Source organism: Carassius gibelio, chromosome B22 (genome assembly GCF_023724105.1).
Source record: "Carassius gibelio isolate Cgi1373 ecotype wild population from Czech Republic chromosome B22, carGib1.2-hapl.c, whole genome shotgun sequence".
In the NCBI taxonomy this organism is placed as follows: domain Eukaryota; kingdom Metazoa; phylum Chordata; class Actinopteri; order Cypriniformes; family Cyprinidae; genus Carassius; species Carassius gibelio.
Window position 1 is genome coordinate 27217438 of NC_068417.1, and position 22593 is coordinate 27240030.

Sequence of the window (22593 nt, forward strand, 5' to 3'; positions counted from 1 at the left end):
CGCCTTGTATTTTCTTTAGTTACATCGAACACTAAGACATTTCCTCATCTCTTTTCTTACTCGCACTGCCTGCTATAACAGGGTTAATAGCATGTGCATGGGTGTGTGTTTTATGGGGGTGTCTTGTCCCACTGTCAACCAGTTCAGCATCACTGGAGTTAATCACTGCGTGGAATCTGTGTGTTATGATTACTGTACATGTGCAATGACTGTATGATTTCAGAAACAACACAGACAGAGGAGCAGCGGCTGACTCAGAATGGATGATACGACTCCACACAAGCCTTTTCGACTCCATTCAGGGCACAATAATCATAGAAATTAGATTACTAATACATTTTCAAAAGATAATGTCAATGGAAAACAACTTGTCGCCAAAATGCGAGGGCGTTTTGGGTGGTTGGGTGGCACTGCTACAGTGTTTAAGAGCCACCACCATCAAGTCTTCACGATATTCGCAACTCCACATTTCCAAATCAAAGGTCAATCTACCCTTATAAGATCCACGGAGGCGGGGCTAGACTACGTCAAGCTCCGCCCACTCATCTCTTTTTTTTCATCTCAATTTTTCAGGCTTCACATATTGATGCATTGATTGTTCTTTCACTTTCAGAAAAGAAACTGAACAACAGACCTCCGTGCTTGTATGAGGAGTTCAGAAATTCACACAACTCTACTTTAAATGAGTATAAAGAAGTCATATAAGGATGACATGAACCTTTAAAGAACATGTAAAAAACTTTGACTTTTAGAACAAGACGAGGCATCATTCGTGTTTTTAGTACAACAGTACAGGATAAGTAACACACTAAATATTTAACACTAAGAGTTGGGAGTACATTGGATGTGTAATAATAGCAGCTAACAATATTCAATAATAATGCATATGCTGGAAAGCAACTTTTAAAAGCCAATATTCGAGTCCAGCAGGCTTTACAACCCCTTTGTTCCCAATAAAAAGTCAGTTATTGTCAAACTTCCTAGAGTGAATCCTGCACACCAGCTTGTTTTTCAAGAAATATCAGCCATACAGGCTACACTATGACACAGTCCCTTGTCAGGATGTATCCAAATGGTAACCAAAACACAGCGCTATCCCAAGCAAACCCGTTTTTAGACATCAGTGACAAACTTGACACGTCCAGTACACAATACTTCATAAGATCCCAAACGTAATCATATTAGAAAGATACAACCGCGAAACAGTGTAAAGGAAACATCAAAACTGTGAAAACCCGTAAGATACCCATATTACGTGACACAAATAAAAGATGTCAATAAAACACACTAACAATATGGAGATACCGTCCACTCGCCTTTTGTTTAACACCCTCCGTGTGATATTGAGCCGGCACGATGCTTATTTCACCCTAAAACATTACACTAGAGTTCTGCACACACACACACACACACACACACACACACACACTTATGGCGGATATTTACAATGTTTAAGTTATCTAGAGTTTGACGACAGTTAATGTTGGGTAAAACGCGATAAAGTCCTGCTATGTGACTGTTAGCATGACGGCTAACGTGAATTTCAGCCTCCAGAAACATTTTTTTAAACGCAGAGTCATACAAACTATCGTTTCAGGCTGAATGTGTGCATTAATGAACGTGTAAAACACTTCGTTCGGCAATAGCCTCGCATTTCTGAAGTGAATTAATAAGTGTTTATAGACACACAAACACACACACTTTGCTATGGCAGGTTATGGTTTGCGGCGGTGTCTCAAACTCTCGTGAGCTGACTACCTAGTGAGATCAACTCAAAGCTTATGGAAAATAAACAATATATTAAAAAAAAACGAATTAAGACTTGTTTGGGCATTTCGTTTGAGTGAATATTATTATGACTTGCTCATAACATCCAAAAATAAACCCACTTTTCAACTAACGTAGCTGTCCTTCGAAAAGGGTAACTGACAAATGAAAATAATTCAAATTCCAAAGATTTGAATCACAACATAGACGTCATTTGTTTTTTTATTTACGCGTTAAATCGTATCGGAACGGCTTAGCCAGTAATAAACATGTTATATACGTTAGTTGTTGTCTAGGCAAGACAGCTTACTAAGATTTGAAACACAGCCACTGTACGAGACGGCCAACTGGGTCAGCAGGCTACACACATTTCCTGCAATTCAGATATTAATATTAGCTGAGGTGATAACAGCTTTCATATATTTTAAAACGAAACAATTATGTTATTTCAAGTCTATCTAACGGCAGTGTTTAGTGATCTACCGAACACCTTTATGAACAGATAACGTTACAAGTTTAGGATACATTCAACGCCTTCACGATGTACTGACACTCTCATGTCCCAATTTTAAGCGGTTCTTGGTTCTTATAACACTAATTTTGAAACAAGCACATTTTACAAATCAAAACAAGATATTCATACACTATGCACAGCATGTAAGTTACTCGTTGTACTCTGACCCACTTCGCTTGATCGCAAGGGAATCCCGGTGTTGGACTCGGCTTGTATTAAAACAATAACAATTTTACAATAATACGTTACTTACATAAACAGGTAAGGGCCACGGATAGCCTGCAGCTTCGGCTCCGACCGGAGACTTCAGTTTTAACTCCAGCTTGTCTCCCATTCTCCCCAAATAGAGCTAACGGATGAGACACAAACTAGAGTAAGAGCATTTCCGTTAAAAAAAAAACCACCGGGTTTAACGCGATTGAATCTCACGTTGTATATCGCAGTGATTTCACACAGTCGTGCCACGCGATTCGGTCGGTCTGAACCCGATCTGCCCCGGTGATTTAGAGAAAATGATCGATTAAGCCGAGCGGCTGCTCCGTCTTGGTAGTACCGCCGCCATCTTGACCGGCTCACGATGAAAAAAAAATGCGCCCGAGTGTGTGTATGTGTGTGTTGGTGGTGGTGGGAGGGTCGATTCATTTCTTCGAATCGGTTCTTTTAAACAATTCTTGTAAAAACGGCTCAGATGAACCTTTTACGTCACCGAACGCTTAATGGCGTCCACTCGCATTTGGCTCCAAACTCTTACTGATAACGTTCGGGTTCAGACACACTCTTTCTGTTTATACAAAATAAATTAATCAAATTAGGGTAAGTAAATTATGACAATTGTATTTTTTTTTTTTGGTAAATATCCCTAACGAATCGCTCTCAACTCAACTGTTTTGGTAAGCGGTTCAACCGATTCATTGAAAAGATCCGACTCGCGTGAACGATTCGTTCGTTCGTGTGTGGTGCACAGGCCGTACCATCAAAAACGAAACGAAAGGGAGAGTGGAAATTGGTATGTATAAAACTAGAGGGGCGAGGCGTCTGTTCTCCGACACACACACGGCGGGGATTTCTCCGCGACAACTCTCTCACATTGGCTGGGTAACGATGACACGGATCGACAATTAACCGGGCGGTTTGAATCAGGATGCCGGTGCCAATAACCGTTGAATGGGCGGGATATACCATTTTTTTCCCCCAGCACATGTGCAGAATGTGAAGGACCCATGTTTACTATCAGGTTCAGTTTGCTAGACCGTTACTTTCGACTTAAAATAAAGGGAGAGAACGTGAAGTGAAACTAATACATTAGGTTTCCTTTAAGATAGCACTTTTATTAATTTTCTTGAAAAGATTTTAGAAATTAATTAAAATGATAGTGGCATAAAGGAATATCAACATTCGTGTAAACTTATAAAGAGCATGAAATCCACAGACATACAGATAGATAGATAGACAGACAGACAGACAGACAGATAGATAGATAGATAGATAGACAGAGACAGATAGATAGACAGACAGAGACAGATAGATAGATTGATAGACAGACAGATAGATAGCTAGATAGATAGACAGATACAGACAGAAAGATAGACAGATAGATAGACTGACACAGACAGAAAGATAGACAGATAGATAGATAGACAGACAGAGACAGATAGATAGATAGATAGATAGATAGAGACAGACAGACAGATAGATAGATAGATAGATAGATAGATAGATAGATAGATAGAGACAGATAGATAGATAGATAGATAGATAGATAGATACAGACAGACAGACAGACACAGATAGACAGACAGACAGATAGATAGATAGATAGACAGACAGATAGATAGACAGACAGAGACAGACAGACAGACAGACAGACAGATAGATAGATAGATAGATAGATAGAGACAGACAGATAGATAGATAGATAGATAGATAGATAGATAGATACAGACAGACAGACAGTAAATAGACAGACACAGATAGACAGACAGACAGATAGATAGATAGATAGATAGAGACAGACAGACAGATAGACACACACAGACAGAGACAGACAGACAGATAGACAGATAGATAGATAGATAGACACAGACGGACAGATAGACAGATAGCTAGATAGATAGACAGACAGATAGATAGACAGACAGACAGACAGATAGATAGACAGACACAGACAGACAGATAGATAGCTAGATAGATAGACAGACACAGACAGATAGATAGACAGACAGATAGACACAGACAGACAGATAGATAGATAGATAGATAGATAGACAGACAGACACAGACAGACAGACAGATAGATAGATAGATAGATAGATAGACAGACACAGACAGATAGATAGCTAGATAGATAGATAGACAGACACAGACAGATAGATAGCTAGATAGATAGATAGATAGACAGACACATACAGACAGACAGATAGATAGATAGATAGATAGACAGACACAGACATAACTCTGTCTGTCTCTATCTATCTATCTATCTATCTATCTATCTATCTATCTATCTATCTATCTATCTATCCCTGAGCTGTAAACTTGTGGAATGTGTTTTAAGTTAAGATATCTTGAAAAATCTCAGATCATAAAAATAAGCAGCTGCTTCATTCTTAAAAAAAACCCTAAACAGGTGTTTAGGCAACATCAAGACAAAATAACTTTATTTAATTTTTTACCACTCCCGAAATATTAGTTTCTAATCTAAATAATAAACACGACAGGATAATATAATAAATATAAATTAAAAGTCTTTGTTACTTAATACTCTTACAGCAATTGTCAGTGTATTTGATTGACATTTCTATTTATTTTGTTTCAGTTAGTTATCAGTTGTTTTTATATACATCTAATATGTTTATTTTATTTCAGCAACTAAACACATTTAAATAATTTGAGTTAATAATAAAAACACTGGAAGTAGTGATTGACTTCTGTATTTTAAAGTAGATTTGTGTGTTGTGGCTCAGCCACTCTATTAAAATAAATAAATAAATAAAACAAATAAAACCGAGGACAGAACTAGGCCCACTAAAACTAAAATACGTTCTAATAATAAATATTTTTAAAGAAAAAAAAATACATAGTTTATTTCAAAATATTAATAAATACTAACGAAAAAATCTGGAAACATGTCTCAACTTATGAGATTCTTTTTTTCTTCTTGAAGAATCAAAGTAAATGACCTCTTCGCTAAAATGAATCAAACTTCCCAAAACTACTTGACAATGAAAACATTTTCTAAGTTTGGAACATTTAATTCCTATATAATAATAATAATAAAATGGATAGCCTGAACGCACTGTAAGTCGCTTTGGATAAAAGCTTCTGCTAAATGCATAAATAAAATTTAATTAAATTTAATATAATGTGAACTGCTGTTATTACTAAGCGATTCTATTTACATGTCAGATTCATATTGTGTCTTGTCAACATGATTCCAGGCATATTAAATATGTAAACATTCCAGGATATCACACTCCATATGTGGATACCCAATTAAATGTGTTGTTCCTCACTCAACTAACGACAAACAGCAAACCCAGCCTAACCATGGACACAGAGCTATATTAAAACTACATTCCCACAACCTTGAGGGAAACTTAAACGCGGACTTTAAGAGCGCAATTTGCGGGCCTAAGCAAACAGGAAGGAAAGCCTTAAATCTTGAGGGCGTCTTCCAGCTGTCAGGGGGCTCGGTGTGTCGTAACGGGATGAACGAGGACAGGGATAGACGTAAATGAGGCAGGAACGGGAGGCTGGCTCCGCGCCAGACTGAACTCACTGACTCTCCTCGAGCTCCCCTAAAATTGAGGCCAACGTAGAGGCGTTGGAGCCAAACTCCGTTCTGTGAAGCCAGCTGAGGATTTCACACATGACATTTCCCTGAGCATACATCCAAATGCGTCTTCCTCTCAGGGTTTAGTATTTGTTACGGATGTTTATAAAGAGCGAGGGGTTCGAGTACCAAATGAGGCACAAAAGGGCCACTGGGGTAGGTCAGTACATGTTATGATATTTAGGAACAGATATAAAGTCCCATTAACCCAGAGAAATGGTCCTACTGGAAGTAAACAAGGGAAGTATGACAGCTTGATTAAAATAAAACCTGTGGTGCCATCTAGTGCTCGTTGATTGAACTGAGGAGTCTCTGCATTATACAGGTGCTGGTCATATAATTAAAATATAATCAAAAAGTTTATTTATTTCACAAATTCCATTCAAAAAGTGAAACTTGTATATTATATTCATTCATTACACACAGACTGATATATTTCCAATGTTTCTTTCTTTTAATTTTGGTGGTTATAACTGACAACTAAGGAACATCCCAAATTTAGTATCTCAGAAAATTAGAATATAACTTAAGACCAAAACAAAGAAAGGGTTTTTAAGAATCTTGGCCAACTGAAAAGCATGAACATAAAGAGTATTAGCATGAAAAGCACTCAATACTTAGTTGGGGCTCCTTTTGCCTGAATTACTGCAGCAATGCGGCGTGGCATGGAGTCGATCAGTCTGTGGCACTGCTCAGGTGTTATGAGAGCCCAGGTTGCTCTGATAGTGGACTTCAGCTCTTCTGCATTCTTGAGTCTGGCTTATAACATCTTCCTCTTCACAAAAATCTTCACAGATTTTCTATGGGGTTAAGGTCAGACGAGTTTGCTGGCCAATTAAGAACAGGGATACCATGGTTACTGGTTACTAATCTTTGGCACTGTGTGCAGGTGCCAAGTCCTGTTTGAAAATGAAATCTGCATCTCCATAAAGTTGGTCAGCAGCAGGAAGCATGAAGTGCTCTAAAACTTCCTGGGATACAGCCGTGTTGACCTTGGACCTCAGAAAACACAGTGGACCAACACCAGCAGATGACATGGCACCCCAAACCATCACTGACTGTGGAAACTTTACACTGGACCTCAAGCAACGTGGATTGTGTGCCTCTCCTCTCTTCCTCCAGACTCTGGGAGCCTGATTTGCAAAATTTACTTTCATCAGAGAACACAACTTTGGACCACTCAGCAGCAGTCCAGTCCTTTTTGTCTTTAGCCCAGGCGAGACGCATCTGATGTTGTCTGTTGTTCAAGAGTGGCGTGACACAAGGATTGCGACAGCTGAAACCCATGTCTTACATACGTCTGTGTGTAGTGGTTCTTGAAGCACTGACTCCAGCTGCAGTCCACTCTTTGTGAATCTCCCCCACATCTTTGAATGGGTTTTGTTTCACAATCCTCTCCAGGATGCGGTTATCCCTATTGCTTGTACACTTTTTTTTCTACCACATCTTTTCCTTCCCTTCGCCTCTCTATTATTGTGCTTGGACACAGAGCTCTGTGAACAGCCAGCCTTTTGCAATTAACTTTTGTCTTGCCCTCCTTGTGCAAGGTGTCAATGGTCATCTTTTAAACAACTGTCAAGTCGGCAGTCTTCCCCATGATTGTGTAGCCTACAGAACTAGACTGAGAGACCATTTAAAGGTCTTTGCAGGTGTTTTGAGTTATTAGCTGATTAGAGTGTGGCACCAGGTCTCTTCAATATTGAACCTTTTCACAATATTCTAATTTTCTGAGATACTGAATTTGGGATTTTCCTTAGTTGTCAGTTATAATCATAAAAAAATGAAAATAAATAAACATTTGCAATATATAAGTCTGTGTGTAATGAATTAATATAATATACAAGTTTCACAGCAGTGCTGTTTAGCTAAAGTAATTTTGCTCTGTGCCTACTTAATTTTTTTAAATATAAACTTCATAATGCTGCATAAAAGGCAGAGTAAATTATGGCTGCTCTGACCCACCTCAGCCCCTAGTATCAAACTACTGTATTAAGGTGGAATTGTTGTGTAAATTGTAAATGCATTTATGCCACCTTTGTGTAAAACCGTCTGTGTAAAGACACCTAAATGCCTCTTCAGAAGCGCGTCAGAGCCACTTTTGCAGTGTAAATTCCGTGCTGGTGTTGTATTAGTTAACAGCAAAAAGAGCAAACGAGGTAAACAAACATCATTAGGAGGACATACAAAACATTAGAATAAAACGCAAGTTTTTCCAAGAATTTTATTGAAATACCAAGATAAATTTCAGTCCCATATTTCAAAAAGCACGCTTTGGGTTTTAGCATTGACATCAAGCCTTCGTCCCAAAGCTCCTCCCACTCCCTTTATTTTTATTATTATTTTTTGTTGTTGTTGCTGAAACAGCAACATATTTAATCTGATCCAAACCTATACAACAGGTCATTTGGCACATTCCCCCCCAGTTGTCTCATTTTTTGAAAGTATCGTAGCGGTTTCAAATCCAAACAAACGTCATTCGTATTTGTCGTTGAACTTGTGCATCATTTTCAGACCATTTCTGCAGGAAACAAAATACCAAAAAGCAGATCATGATCAGTTCTGAAAAAAAAAAAAAAAAAAAGTTTTATGTGGTAAATTCGTAATGGAGAATTATTCTCAGTTAATTCGTAAGAGTCAAAATTCAACCATTTAAATTTTTGCAATTCCGCTCCTAAAATTGCAACACTGAACCAAAGCGGACCAGGTAAATTCAGGGGGAAATTTTATAAATATTTGTCTTGAATATTAAACAGCAGTGTAAATCCGCTGCAAACACTGGCCTTAACCCTTTCTTGTGTCTTCAACAGTCAGAAAGCATGCATACACAGACAAGGCAAGTGTCTCCTTGCAACAAAACCCAGGTAAGAGTAACAGCAAGAGGCTGAGCAAAGTGCTGAATTTTAATATTTAAACATAATAGTTCAGATATCAGAAGTACAACTGATGGTTCAACAGGACCTGACAGATGAGCAACTTGTGGTCGAGCGTCCACAGGTAACGTGAGGAGCACGTCAGAGGTTTGTAACGGATCCTCCACGATGAGATGCCTTAATGGAATTTAACAGTCATCTCGTAACGAAAACACTGTCAGAAGTATTCAACCCCCCCACAAATACTCAGTATTCAAGCAAGCATTGAATTGCTAAAGGGTTCAGACAGCTAGCCAAGGTTGCGTTTCTACCATTTTTGCGTCGTGTTCACCAACCAGCCCTCAAGGCTGCGTTAAAGGGATACAATCGCTGTTTTCTGGAAGAATACCAAGAAAGTTTGGCCGCAAATGTGATATGTTACACAGTCACACTTGTAACTAGCAATACTGGATTACTGCAGATACCCGAGGCACAATTTTACAAGATTTGCCACAACTGATTCATGATTGGGTTGTGATCAAGTCATATGTTTTTCAGTTAAAAGTGTAAAATATTGTAAAAATGTGCCAACATCGAAGCGCTCCATCATCTTTTGAATGGCGAGTTCATTCATATGGAGCTCTACCATGGTAATACTGATACTGTCAAAGCCTTTAAACAGATGGTTATCTCCTTCCCATAGGCATCCGATTCATGTCCATTGCACGTGGTCTAGCACATTGCACAAAATAAGGAGCCAAATAGTGCTATTTCAGACACTACAGCACTCTAAGAAAAGAAAACGGGGAGGTGGGGGGGTGGGGGGAGGTGTACTGCATTAGGGATCTCTCAAAAATCCAAGGCAGCTTTTGCATAAAATACTGACTGATTCAAGAAAGAGAGACCAAAAGGGACGGGATGAGATGTTTTAGCACTCATAATCGGACTTATGTATCCCTATGGAAGACGAAAATAAATATAAAAGAAAAATAAAATATAGGACCTTCCATTTTAGTACATACAGAAAAAAAAAATCAATTTTTACTTCTTAAACTATGAGATTCTGGGAATGGGAGTTGGTTATCCCTGTTCGGAAGAGATCTCCAAAGAACAGTTTTTCCTTTCACACTCGGAGACCTTTGATAAGGGAAGGAAGCTGGCAACCAATCCCATAATGCATTAGGCTACACAGGTAAGCATGGCTGAGTATGCCCATGTCCCGAGTCCCATAAAAAAAAAAAAAAAGGAAATAATTTTCGTGGCATTTTACATTAGAACAACTTGTTTTTAGAGCAAGCCAAAAAAAAAAAAAAAAATCCAGAGATTTCGAGACAAAGATTAAGGAGAAAAAAAAAATTGAGAAAACAAATCTTGTTATTAGTGGCAGTTTTGCAGTTGCTGTTGATCATATTCTGCTATCAGTTTTTTTATGTGTGCCAGTTTGTTGTGTAGGTATTCACAGCGGTTCTTCTCTTGGCTATAGTTTGGATTAGCCTGGGAAGAAAAAAAATTAAAACAAAAAGAATGTGATGAGTATTTCAAACTTGATATACGTTGGATGTTACGTAACGAAAATCGGGACGAGACAGTCAGCTTACCTTTTTGATTTTGCGATACTCTTCAAGTATCTGATTGTGGATTGTCTGTGAAAAGAACAAACCGATCGTTACAATGAAGCTCCTGCTCGGATAGAGTAGTTTGAAATGTGTTATCAGATTGAATACAGGCAGAGTCGTCTGATATTTTTACATGAACTCTTCAAATTGTGTTCAGTCTCTTCTTACAGGTCTATGGAACGCTTTAGGATAAATGTAGCTTCAAGAATCAGATCCAGTAGTGTCATATAATAGTCAAACTTGGGTAAAGTCTGTTGAATGCCTTTAAACAATGTAAAATGTGTTCAATTGTACTTTAAAGCAAATTAATTTTTTTAAAATAAATAATACATTACATACGTTTTTTCTTTTCTATTATTCTTTCTGCTGGCTTCAGTTGTCCATTGGGCCCAACGACCATAATCATAATTATGTATAATTTTTTTATTTTTATTAAAATGTTCCTGTCCTCTGCTTTTAAACACTCAAAGTCTTCCAGTTTTTCTCTGCTGGATTTACACAAATCATTTCAGGTTTAAGAAGTGTTTGCTTCAACTAGCGAAGAAACATACATTTTTATTTGAATCATCACTCAGTAGGTTAGTTAACCATGGATTAGTATAGCTTTGAAAGCTTTTGTCTTTCAAACACAAAAAATGCACAAATTCGCGTTCTTTTACTTATTTACATTTAATTGTAAAATTATTTTAATAATTTAACACTTGTAAAAGAAACATTTGCTTATGGTTCTATTTTGTTATAATTATAAAATATTTATATATATATAAAAAAAGCTTTTTTTTTAAACTTATTTTAAAATTACTTATTTAAATTTTTCATGATTTAATTAGCTTTTTTTTTTTTTTTTATTAAACTCACAAACCCCCTGCAGTTCCTATTTGAACCCCAGTTTTGGAAACCGTTTCTTACTCTTTGTATTTTTATATCAGTATGGTACAAGATTATCCTATTTAAATCAATGTGATAAATGATTTAGGCCAAAAGTAATCGGATTACATTACCTAAAATGTGTAATGGAAAGGATTACATAACGAACTACAAAAATGTCATGCAATTGGGATTTATTAACACACACTACAATTTCTCAGTAATCCATCCAGCTCGGTGTATAAATGCACAAACATTTCCTTGTGTTTTTCCCTTTTTAGTGATTTTGTTAGACAATGTTGCTTACGTTTTTCTAGCCAGATCTGGCACCACAGTTTTACAGCTATAATATAAGTGGCAGTTCTGTCAGCTGACCCCGAAACTCTCGCACTGGGCCCGACGCCAGAGGGCCATCCTCATTATCGAGCCCCATAAATGATTATGACTGCGTGCAGGAGAAATAAATGATCCTTCTGACATTCTGCTCCGGTTATTTAACATTATCGCCTCTAATCATTCGGTTGATTGTGTCGTTTATTCATTACGCTCCAAGACTACATTGTTTTTCTTCTCTTACCATTTGCATAGTGATGTTCATCAAGATGAAAAAAAAAAGACGACACTAGGACTCCGGATGAGTCAACTACACTTTAATTTCTCATTTTCCGGAGGAAGATGCAACTACTGGGACAGGGCAGGGGCTGACAGCATATTAATAATAAATAAGGAAGTTGTAATCATGTGTGTGGATGGATGCACTGCATTTTGAGTGTGGAGATACCTTATACTTGTCTGTGCCTTGCTGGAGTTGTTTGAGCTGGGTGTCGAGTATAGTGAACTGTCGGGTGATGCTCTCGATCCGTGAGTGGAGGCCCCGGTACTCGCTGTACTCTGCGTTGAAGTCGTTTTTGTAACTCTGACGTTGCTCTTGAGAGCTTATCACCGTGTACTTTCTGTTGAGGAAACCAAGCATAAAAAACATCAGCGTCATAAAAGTTTAATGTTATTTTCTTTCAGTTATACAACGCACTTTTCCTAACAAACCTGACGCAAAAGGTAACCGCAATGTGTAATGTACAAAGAGATGCTTACAATAAATAGTCTGCCGTCTCAGACGATGACGCAGGGATACTGGAGCTGTTGCACGTTCCGTTCAGACCTGAAAAGAAACATAAGGTGAATTCAAGGACAGAGTTTTATCCTGCAGACTGAGGGACAAGGACAGAGCACTGTGACGTCAGTCCAGAATTATACTGGAGAGAAAAAGAAAAACATGCTAGAAACAACCTGAAGGGGGTTTCAACATTTTTACAATTTACTAATTGGTGGACAGTGGTGTATAACGTACCTGAAAGCCATAGAAGTACAGATATCTTACCAGAAGATGACTTTGGTAGAAGTTGAAGTCACCGTTTAGAATATTAGCTCAATTGGTAGAGCATTACGGTATCAAGCGCAAGGTTGGGGGTTCGATTCCCCGGGAACACATGATAGGTAAAAATGGATAGCCTGAATGCACTGTAAGGCGCTTTGGATAAAAGCGTCTGCTTAATGCATACATTTAAAAAAGTCTTCCAAGTATGTGATTTTTTTTTTTTTACTTCATTACGAAAAGTATTTTTATAATCTTTGACGTACTAAAGTATTTAAAGTACAAGTAAATGCAAAATAAAAAAAATAAAAAAAAAAAAAAAGAAAAAATAATAAAATAAAAAAAAATACCAAATATATATATATATATAAAAATGTACATACTAGGGGTGTAACGATAATTAATTATATTTGAAAAAAAAAAAAAAGAGAGAGAGAGAAATATAATGATATGCGTTCAACAAGGTAGCCCAATAACCCAAACAACGTAACAGGCAACGCCCCTGACACTCCCGAAGAAGAAAAAAACACCATCTTATATGTTTATGTTAGGCTACTCAGCAGGCGCTCGCTCACTCAGTACGCGCTGAAGGCTCGTTGCAAAATAGCCAATGCGTTTAACAGACTAGAAATGAGAAGATCCCCCAATAACCAACAGGTCTGGTGTTTGGGTGCACTTTGGATTCCCTTTAAGCTATAATGGTGATGGCAAGAGAGTGGTGGATAAAAAAACAACGGTATGTCGCATCTGCAACATGACAGGGTACACCAGCGGGAATAAAAAAAAAAAAAAAAAAAAAACACCAGCGTGAATATCTGGGATATATGCGTCAGTACTATCTGGGAAAAGACGAAAAAAAGGAGAAACATGCACGCAGCAAACTATCCCTGCAGCATTTAGACACTACAGGGAATCCAACCCAAACACCAGACCTGTTGGTTATTTTAGGATCTTATATTTCTGGTCTGTTAAAGGCATTCGACATTTTGCAACGAGCCTTCAGCGCGTGCTGAGTGAGCGAGCGCCTTAGGGGCCGTTCACATATCGTGCCTAAAAACGCATGGAAAACGCTAAGCACGTCTTTCTCCTCCTTTCCAAAGCGCTTGGGCAGAAGCGCTCATGAGGCGTCTGTCTTTGCTAAGCAACAATGACGTGCTCTCTCCATGAGACGCGGAAATTTCAGCGAAGGATAAATGGATTTGCAGCTCTAAAAATCGCTTGCAGTAGCTCTGCTACTAAATTTATTTCAAAATTGAAATCCATATACAACTATGATCAGCTGATCCTTCATCTTGGCTGAGCTCTCAACGTTGTTACGGGAAAGGATGAAGCTGATTGGTTAGTTCTTGTCACATGACCCGCGGTGCGCTTGCGGCATTCTGAAAAGTTGAGATGTTTTTACATTTTGCTGTATCTAAAACGTATCGAACCGAACCGTGAATTTTGTGAACCGTTACACCCCTAGTACATACACAGCTTGAGTAGCAAGATTGTCTTCAGTTTTAACAATTTCTTCCATTTTGTATTTTTGGTTAAGAAGGAGCACTTTATTCGGTACTTATTTCAACATAAGAAAACTTTTCTGGAGTCTTTTAGTTTTTAACATAAAACATTGAACACTAATATTTGAAACAAATAAAAAAGTCGAAATGTGAAATGAATGAGTCATTGAGATTCAACCGATTCGTTCAAACGGCTGATTCATTCAGAAACAAACCATTTGACTTTGTTAATGAGTGACTCAATGAACCATTTATTCAACCAATTCATTCAATTGGCTGATTCAAAAGTAAACATCGTCCATTGCTCAGAGATGCAAAAAATACTACCAAAAAATACTCAAGTACTTTAACAAAGTATTACTACTTCATTACATTACACCACTGTTGGTGGGATGTTTGAACTAATCGGTCGCACTGGCTGACTAGGTCAGTTGCTAAACTAATACCGTATTTTCTGGACTATAAGTTGCACTTTTTTTCATCGTTTGGCTGGTCCTGCGACTTATAGTGAGGTGTGACTTATCAAAATTAATTTGACATGAACCAAGAGAAAACATTACCATCTATAGAGCGCCCTCTCGCAACTGTAGACGGTAATGTTTTCTCTTGGTTCTAAATAAATGCGACTTATAGTCCAGTGCGACTTATATATGTTTTTTTCCTTGTCATGATGTATTTTTGGACTGATGCTACTTTTACTCAGGTGCAACTTATAGTCTGAAAAATACGGTAATCGACTGGTTGGTGGACTGTCTAAATGACTATTCAACCTAATTATCTCACAGAGTAAGTCAACATAAACCGATCTAATCAAGACTAGATTCAATTTTGACAAAAGTTTGTCCGTGTACTACTATCTGAGCTCATAAGCCTTGACATCATAAATGATTCAGAGAAACTGATCCACACCTGGGCTCCTATCGCTCGTCGTGATGTCACAGGGTTTCCTCTGGTCCAAGCCACGGTCTTCATCAACTCTCCTCTCCTTCTTCATGTCCCGCTCTCGGCCCCTATCCTTCTCCTTGGACTTGTCTTTGTCCTTGTGTTTTTTGGACTTCTTCTTAGACTTGCCATGCAGGGAGGGTTGAGTGCTCTGGGTCTGAGAGACGTCCAGACTACTGTGGGCCGGGGACATGGAGCTCAGCACTTCCTCTTGCGTTGTGGAGCGAGGGGCGAACGATGGGGGCTGACTCAGTCTCTCCGCCACCGCCGCCTCCTGACTATCACAGTCTCGGCCGTTGGAGTCATTGCTGACGTCCGAAAGGGGGTCAAAGGGTCGGGAGATCTCCAACGGAGGGAAGCTGGAGCTCGACGACGTCTCGGCTGATTGAGAGCTAGAGGAGTCAGTCACATTGGACGAGCTCAGTTTGCCGTTAATGAGCCCTGTAGACTTGCTGGCTAGGTGCGATATTCTGGGTTTCTTATTGGCCAGAGGATCGATGAACTCTGCAGGTCGTTTCTGTTGGATGCGAGCAATGATTGTTCGTAAAACTGGGATGGTTTAAACAGTCAAATATTAAATAGCGATTCAATTTCAGCATTTTAGAGAGAGAGAGAAAATGAAATTTAACATGAGTATCATATTTTGGCCAAAGATTTAGTAAAACTTCAGAATAACACAATACAGAATCAGGCACACTAAAATGATTTGATTAGGTAGCAAAACAATGCTTGTGTTAGTGCATAAGAGAGGCGTTAGGGCATGTCCACAAAAAATAAGTAAAAAAAAAATCAGAGGCGGAGCATTTTAAAGAACAATTATGAAGAAATGTGTGAGCAGGAAAGGATTAACCCTTGAATATTTCCTCAATCTACACAGATCAATCATAACAGACTTTGACAGGTCTGAAAGGGGTGAAAAGGCTGACCTGAGAGGGCGAGCTGCTGGCCGGCTCTTTGTGTGGGCTGACCGGACTCTCCCCAGACACAGGGCCACTGCTCTGAGGCTTACACAGTTTTCTGCAGGGAACGAAAGACAGACAATCATTAGTTTTAAAGAGCCAAGAGACCTGCCTTTATTCAACAATTTATTTGTCACGTGGACCATTTTAATTATGTCCTTACTACCTTTCTGGGTATTGAACGGGTCAGATCTGTTGCGGTCTATTGAGGGTCAGAGAGCTCTCGGATTTCATCAAAAATATCTTCATTTGTGTTCAGAAAATGAACTGAGGTTTTAAAGGTTTTTAAACGACACGAAGGCGAGTAATTAAATGACAGAATTTTCTTTTTTGGGTGAACTATCCCTTTAAATTCTGATGGATAATAGACAATATTTGACATTCATTAGTCCCATCTGAACTTGCCAAGAGTGTCTTCGAGAAAATCTTATGTGATTACTTATAACGAGATGTTGGTTATACAAATATTGTCTTGACTTGTCAACAACATTTTTGACTAGTATCCATGAAGACCAAACCAGATGAAGCGGTTTAAGGAGCTTTGGGAATTGCATTAATTGCCCTAAATAAAGGGAAAGAAACTAAATAAACTGGCCTCAATAAGACTAACTTATTGGTGTGTGATATACCACTGAAAACAATACAAACACCAAAATATGTCAAGCACAAATACAAATTCGTTAAGAGGTATAAATGGTGTTGTTTGTCGCTGTTATGTGAAACATCACTACATGGTAGAGAATAGGCACTCCAATCACTTTACGCAATTTAGTTTTCCATCGAAATGTGCATATTTTAATGTCAAAAGCACTAAGTGCTCTTAAAAAGACAGTTCCGCTAAAACTAAATCATTTACTCACCTTCAAGTTGTTCCAAACCCATTTCTTTCTTTCATCGGTTCAACACAAAGACAACATTTTGAAGAATGTTGGTAACCAAATAGTTGCTGGTAGTGACTTCTATAGTTTGGAACAGGGGTTCCCAACCTTTTTCAACTCGCGGCCCACACAACCAAACACATATGTTTGCGCGGCCCACTTCAAAAAAATTAACTGACCCCGCTATTGTTGGGTTAATAACTTCGTACTCAGAAGCTAGATTTTAAACTATATTTATTGAATAAACTAGGGCTGTGCGATATGGACAAAAAAAAAAAAAAAAAAAAAACTATCGCGATTTTTTTGATCAATTTTGCAATTGTGCTTTTACAGTCATAAATGCATTCAGGATTAATTTGAAACATATTTCCAAAAGAAAACCAATCAGAGCTTTATCAAAAAGTTGTAACATCTCTAGAACAGACATAAGTCAAAATTATCACTATGGTGAAGATGTAAAAAAATGTATAAACTTGTGGCAAAAATAATAAAATAACAAAAAATCCTGTATACAGGGACTTTTTTTTCTTTTTTGCCATGCATTGTTCATAGAGCTCATTAATTGTAGCGGTGCCTCAGGTGTTTGCAGTGTGTATACAGTATGTGTATGCGGTCAGCAGTGAGAGCGCATAAATATAACGCGAAAGCACATTAAAATAATGCACGAGTGCGAATCTCTCTGTTCGCAGCAGATTTCCTTTGCTCTGTCACAAAACCGGTCGTGCTTGCTCAGATACACGCTGCTTTGCGAGGAGAGAGTGTGCACACTTAAAACGTGTCTCCTCTCACTTAAACTGCATCCTGTTCACTAACAAATTCACTCTATGCTCATGTGTTAGACATGAATTATTTTCGCACGTTTTTATTTCTAGCCTTTTACCGCAGTGAGAACGCTCTGATCCGTCAACATTGGCTCAGAAAAAAGGCGCATCACAGACAGTGTGTGAACCTGGAGTTAGGCATATGCGCACGCTCAAATCGTGATTTTAGGACGTTTTCTTTTAATCGCACAGCCCTAGAATGGACTGGAAATGAACAGAAAATAATTGGCGGCCCACCTGCAATACCGTGGGCCGCGGACCACAGGTTGAAAACCACTGGTATGGAAAAAAATATATACTACAGGCTACTATCAATTGTTTAGTTACCAACATTCTTCAAAATATTGTCTTTTTTACTTCAGCAAAAAAAGAGAAACGCATACAGGTTTGGACCAACAAGGTGATGACAGAACTTTCATTTTTGGCAGAACTACCAACTTGAAAACATTTAATGCCTTCAAACACAAGTTTATAATGCTGCTTGAGGTTTGTATGTCAACAGGGGGCAGTATGACACGGGCCAATGCTTCCCAATAGCAGGCCCTGCCTCCATCAAGGGTAAACGGACAGGGGACTATGCCTGAGAGTAGGAGGCATGAGTCGCTACAGTCGCTGTCGAACTGTGTGTGCCCATGCACGGCCGGACCTTGGACCCGTGCCACCCACACATGGATCAGCATGTGCTGGAATAAGGTTGCATCACTACCCTCTCGACTGCACACAGCTCGTCCACGAACAGATGGGAAAGTGGGTGGGTGCGAGAAGGAGGGGGTTCTGCGGACGTAAAAGGGCTGTCAGCTGATAAGCATCGCCACCGGGTCTCAAAGTGCAAGCGTGTGGAGTGTGTTCCACCTGGGTGTTGGGTTTGTTGCTGGCAAATATTTCCATTTTGTTTTGAACAGATATCACAACACCATGTTCTCGCCAGTCTAGCACGCAGCACAGCCTTCTCTAAATTTAGCTTCCAGGGGCCAGTCTTCCACAGCCAGAGTTCATGGGAACCCAGACTTCTCCCTCTAGAGCCAATGAAGAGCTCGGGGAACAAGGGTGCATGCAGCTGTACAACTAATACTGTGGGCAAATAAAGGTTCTTGGAGGTATTGTGACCAACCATTGCACCATATACCAGCATCAAATTGTATACATTTTATGCAAAATACTACTAAATAAATGTGTGTGTGTGTGTGTGTATGTGTGTGCGTGTATATGTATATAAAATAAAAAACTTGTATACTGGTGAATATATAATTAACCATTTCACTGTGAGGCAAATGAGTCCTGCTGCACAATGTACATGTATAAATAAATTTGGAGTAGGAGCCAAAATAAAATAATGTTTAAGGGTGCACGATAAATATTATAAGGGTGCCGATAATAAATGCGCATCTCGTCAGTAAAGCCGGTTCCCTAATCAGCGGTAAATTCCATCAGGTGCGTAATTTCACACAGAGCCGTTGTTAACGGAGTAGATGAGCAAATCTATGTTCATTATCAGCTTAGATTTGCGCAGCTTGTCAAAAAAAAAAAACAAACAAAAAAAAAAGGAATGGGAGAATATAAAAATTGAAATAAACAAACATTCCAAATACCTACCAATACCACTTAGTTTCATAAATGAATACCAAGGGGAAAATACATTAGGAGTAGGAAATAATAAAAAACATAAGTAATATTTAAAAATAAAAATATAAAATAAAAATCACTAAACACACACCACCTACATAGTTACATGAAATTAATACAAAGAGAAAAGAAAACCTCAGGATTAGGAGTCAAAATAAAATTAAAAAAATAGAATTAAAAAAAAAAAAACCTAGTTACACGCACTTTTTTTTTTTTTTGCTTTGAAATTATGTATTAATACATCATAGGAAGTTCACACAGAATCACAGAATTATCACAGAAAATAAAATAATTTCAAAGAAAACTATTCAAATCACTTAATAATAATAATAAAAAATACTATTTCAATTCATTTCAAAGACAAAAAAATATATTTTTCACTGTAAATGTGAAGCTTACCGTACAAGAATTCTCTTCAGGATCTGCTGGTCCACCTCGGTATAACCAGGCCAGTCCTTCTGGACTTCCTTAAACAAACAATCCTTCAATGTGAAGGTGCTGTCCTTACTATTCAGGTTAGCCACCTACACCCGGCCAGAAAAACACAGCAAAATAAAACCAGGCTTAAGCCTTTGACTTTCTAAAAATAAGAGTACAAGCGGTGCCTTTCAACACCAGCGCAGAAAAGCAAACTACACAACAACGGCCTGCTGACATCCTGTGTGTTATATACTCTGGCTTTACACAGCGCTAAGCTTGTTTGTATATGTAATGACAAATGTGTCTAGTTTCACCCTTAATGTCAAAGTAGAATTCAAAAACATGACTTTGAACGGTCCAAACTAAATAAACGAGTCATAAACCAAAACTATAACTTCTTCTCAAGAGGTTCTTGGTTGCTCGGGCTATGCTCAGAATAGGATACTTGCTCTATACGTATGTAGCTGAATAAAGTTATCACACAGTAATATCAGCGCTGGTTATGAACCTGTTGCAGGAGGCTGTCCAGCGTCTCCTTGTCCTGAGGAGACAGGCCGTCCTTGGTGAGCCGCACCAGGAGTTCAGGTTTGCGGTAGGGTTTTAGGGCCAGTAAATGCACCAGCCGTTCCCTCAGGGGCCGCGGCGGGCTCTTCTTCTGACTGCTGGAGATGATGACCGGCCGTGAGGTCCGTCGAGACGGTGCCACATCCGACACAACCGTTATCGGCTTCCGGATCTGTACACGCTTCCCTGAACAGCCAAGAGAAGAGGGAGAGGAAAAAAAAAGAGAAGAGGTTATGTAATGAGGTCAAAAAGGACATTTGATTTAATGTTAACTGAACAGACAAGCATTTACTGCACACGTGTAGACACTTTTTAAACTGCATTTTAATGATTATAATAAATTTACACATTCTGCAAAAAAGAATTTACAGACTTAACCTTACGGATACAAAATGCAGTAAGTCTTACATCTTTGACAATTCTTTTTTTTATAAAATTGTATATAAAATGTAGAATATATAGAAACCATTACAAAAAGAAAATTCATAATTGATTAAATAAATACATTTTGGGCCACATTCAGCAGTGTTAAACTAAAAATGTATATACTTGCAATATTTATATTTTTTAAAATTCATTTTTAAATAATAAAAAAAAAGAAATAAAAGTGCATTTTTAAATGGTTTAAAGATTACAAATTAAATTACTACATAAAATAAATAAATATATATTTATAGTTTTATTCCAAATATAATTTATACTCTTGAGGGGGAAAAAAAAGGTAATTTATTCAGATTTAAGAACTTTGGATGAAAGTTTTTTAAACTATAATTAAAAAAAAAAAACAAAGATTTCAAATATATAAATAACAGTCTTTTTTCACTACTGCTGAATGTGGCCCAAATCCTTTTTTTTTAAAGTCAAAATTACATATTTATTATTCATTTGATTTCAAAACAAATATATAAATTTACACATTTTAAATAATACAATTCTAATTTAATACATTTTATTAAAAGTAACTCTCTTATAAAAATATATTAAGAATATATAAATTACCTGTATAAATTAAAAAAAATTGATTAAATCAATTATAAATAATTCAAATTTAAAACATTAGAATAACCCATTTAATAAATAAAGCATCTTAAGTATTACATAATCTAAATAATATTATATTATTCAGATTTGAGGGGGAAATACATTTGTGTCGTGACTTAGCACTGCGGGTCGGTGGGAATGTATTGAGCTGATTGATTTTGCTCATTACATGTCTTTGGTGAAAGCTAGTGTTTGTCAATGATGGTTTTAGGCGTCTCATCAGTGAGCACCGGAACAGACAGCTTCATAAATTATGTAGCACGCTGCAGTTCCAGACATGTGGAGACGCACTGGCTCCAATCGCCCCCTTCCACCCGTCTAAGAAGCACACTACGTGTAAACACAGCAGATTTTGACCAGCTGAAGGCCAAGGAACGTGACGGCAAGAGGTGCGTCAAACCTACCCACGTATCTCCCGCCGGGCTTGATGACGATGGCTCCACGGCTGCGGGTTTCCTCCTCGGCCTGAGCCATGCTTTGCCTGGCTTTCTGGTAGGAGTCGTCCGTGGCGCACACGGTGATTTTGTCCTGGATCCCTCCCAGGCAGTCCAGCTGTATGCTCCCCTCGCTGGAGAGAGACCAAGATACTGTCAGATACCGACTGCACCACCAGCTCACCAGTTATCCACTTTCAAATGTGTGGCCACGGCTCATTGACAGCCCGGGTGGTGGGATGGGCGTCCTCTAAGAGAGAGAGCTTTCTTACAGCCGCCTCATCCACCTTGAAACCCTGCCAGCTGCCTCCGAGTCAAAACATCTGATCACAGTCAATGCACAGAGCAAAACAGCTCATCTGCAGGTTTTCGGAGCCAGTCCGAAACACGTCCTGCATAGTTTAGCTGGTTTAGCTGATAGACATCACGGTGTTGAGCCGGTGTTGCCATCACAGACTGTTCATTATCAAAATAAAAGACAGTCAGTCAAACGTGAATTTAAAGAGTCTGTAGTATAACCGGTCTACAGCTGCTGCGTGCCAAGTGTGTTTTTGCGCATGTGAAGAGGATGATTGTTTCCGTCGATATGCGA

General features: G+C 38.4%; 2 protein-coding genes across 4 annotated transcripts in view; both read right to left on the bottom strand.

Annotated features, from left to right (window-relative positions):
* The window catches only part of dot1l (DOT1-like histone H3K79 methyltransferase), a 28962-nt gene extending 26090 nt beyond the window's left edge, over positions 1-2872 (bottom strand). Inside the window, exons 1-2 of one of the 3 annotated variants that reach the window (XM_052589630.1) lie at positions 2711-2872; positions 2535-2630 (exon numbers count right to left, since the gene is read on the bottom strand). In XM_052589630.1, the coding sequence (XP_052445590.1) occupies positions 2535-2615 (81 nt within the window). In that variant the 5' untranslated portion in view covers positions 2616-2630; positions 2711-2872. Of the gene's footprint in view, positions 1-2534 lie in introns of all 3 variants that reach the window. The other 2 variants (XM_052589632.1, XM_052589631.1) reach the window with 2 other exon arrangements.
* A 5448-nt stretch (positions 2873-8320) lies between these two features.
* ell (elongation factor RNA polymerase II) overlaps positions 8321-22593 on the bottom strand; it is a 35459-nt gene continuing 21186 nt past the window's right edge. Inside the window, exons 4-12 of the mRNA XM_052590348.1 lie at positions 21972-22135; positions 20471-20712; positions 19942-20066; positions 16188-16278; positions 15229-15778; positions 12538-12604; positions 12227-12398; positions 10561-10605; positions 8321-10456 (exon numbers count right to left, since the gene is read on the bottom strand). Coding sequence (XP_052446308.1) covers positions 10340-10456; positions 10561-10605; positions 12227-12398; positions 12538-12604; positions 15229-15778; positions 16188-16278; positions 19942-20066; positions 20471-20712; positions 21972-22135 — 1573 coding nt within the window. The 3' untranslated portion in view covers positions 8321-10339. The remainder of the gene's footprint in view (positions 10457-10560; positions 10606-12226; positions 12399-12537; positions 12605-15228; positions 15779-16187; positions 16279-19941; positions 20067-20470; positions 20713-21971; positions 22136-22593) is intronic.